The sequence below is a fragment of the Dipodomys ordii genome, unplaced genomic scaffold, assembly GCF_000151885.1.
Source record: "Dipodomys ordii isolate 6190 unplaced genomic scaffold, Dord_2.0 Scaffold98, whole genome shotgun sequence".
Lineage (NCBI taxonomy): Eukaryota > Metazoa > Chordata > Mammalia > Rodentia > Heteromyidae > Dipodomys > Dipodomys ordii.
In genome coordinates, this window is record NW_012267314.1 from 9,227,418 (window position 1) to 9,229,008 (window position 1,591).

Consider the following 1,591-nt stretch of genomic DNA (forward strand, 5'->3'; position numbering starts at 1 on the left):
AGCCTCCTGAGTAGCTAGGATGACAGGCGTGAGCCACTCGCACCCGGCTCTCTCAAACTTTTAAAAGCAGGCTGTAAGCCTTCATAGGCTCTGTTTCTATCATTTGATTAGCAGTAGCTTTCAGTGCAAAAATGAGCTTTGCAAAATGTCGTATTACAAAAAGGTAAGGGGATGCCTAGAGCTTGTGGAGTTCCCCGGTGCGACACGTTCTAAACCACCTCCCTGATTTCATTCTTCCAATTTTGGCACCCTATGCGGGTTGGTTTGTTTTTGTAGAAGCTCTTCTTTATTTCCTTTGTGGTGTTCCTTCCAACCCCTGTTATCTCCGAGACAGACCCGGCGGCGTGAGGATTTCTGTGCATCATCACGCAGGGCGCCTTGGGACCCAGGTCCTTAAACATCTTGTCAGTATTTCCTACAGGCTGTGCTTTTGTGGTGGACGGCTGCACTTTCTTTGCTTTCGAAGGAAGTGACTCAACTGGCATTGGTGCAGATCCGGTCCGCTTGGCATCGAGCTGGAAGCCGTGGAGATGGAAGAAACGTTCTTCCTGCTCGCAGCAAGGCTGTGGAGGGTGCAATCGTGTGCGGTCCGGGTTCACAGGGGAAGAGGCCGCTGACCAGAGCGCAGGGCCCAGCCCTGCCTGCGCCATCACCTTCGACCGGTGGCAATAACCTCGTGAAAAGTGTCCTTTGCCCCATGGTGCAAACCTCTGATTAAGGGGCATCACAAGATGCCCGTGTGTTTGGTCCAGGTTTAGATCATTCTGGATTTTCAAAGGCTAGAGGATTCTGGGGCTGCAGTTGGCTCAGGCGAAGAGAGAGGAGGGAAGGGGGAGAGGGGAGGGGAGGAGAGCCATTATTGGGGCTCAGTCTAGGACTCCTGAACGCGGGTCCTCTCTCCCCTCCCCGGAGCTCGCTCTGGGGCAGAGGCAGAGGCGGAGGGCGGGCCCGGGGTGGGTTTTCCCAAGCTCTGCGCTGGGCTGGAGTTCGAGCCCGCAGTGCTCCGCTTGGACAGTGGGGGTGGGGGTGGGGAAGGAGGGCCGGTGCCGCTGACTTCCGGGTGGGTTTTGCGGAGGGCAGAGAGGCCTGCCCCAGTCCCCCCTCCTCCCCATCCTCCCCCCTCTCACCCCCGGCCTGGCGAGTGAGTGACAGCCGCCCTCCCCGCCCCCATCAAGTGCCATCTGGTCACCTGATCGAGCTGGCCTTGGTCAGGTGACAGAGGAGACAGAGGAGGAGCCGCGGGAGGGCGGGCAGCGCGGCAGCTGGGCTAGCTCGCTCGGCGGAAGACCGGCGGAGGCCCGGCGGAGGAGGACCGCATGGCCCCGGGGCTGCCGCCGCTGGCGCTGGCGCTGCTGCTGCTGCTATGGCCGCTCGGGAGCTCGGCCCGCCGCGCCGCGCGCTTCGACCCCACTTGGGAGTCGCTGGACGCGCGGCCGCTGCCGGCCTGGTTCGACCAGGCCAAGGTCGGGATCTTCATCCACTGGGGCGTGTTCTCCGTGCCCGCCTTCGGCAGCGAGTGGTTCTGGTGAGTGCGCAGGCCGGCTCTCCGGCGCGAGCTCCCCGGCCCGGGCGCCGCTCCGGGGCGGCTCCG

At 62.1% G+C, this 1,591-nt stretch overlaps 1 protein-coding gene across 1 annotated transcript in view; it reads left to right on the top strand.

Annotated features, from left to right (window-relative positions):
- The first annotated feature begins 1,301 nt into the window (after positions 1-1,301).
- The window catches only part of Fuca2 (fucosidase, alpha-L- 2, plasma), a 13,596-nt gene continuing 13,306 nt past the window's right edge, over positions 1,302-1,591 (top strand). Inside the window, exon 1 of the mRNA XM_013027005.1 lies at positions 1,302-1,525. Within this exon, the coding sequence (XP_012882459.1) occupies positions 1,317-1,525 (209 nt within the window). The 5' untranslated portion in view covers positions 1,302-1,316. The remainder of the gene's footprint in view (positions 1,526-1,591) is intronic.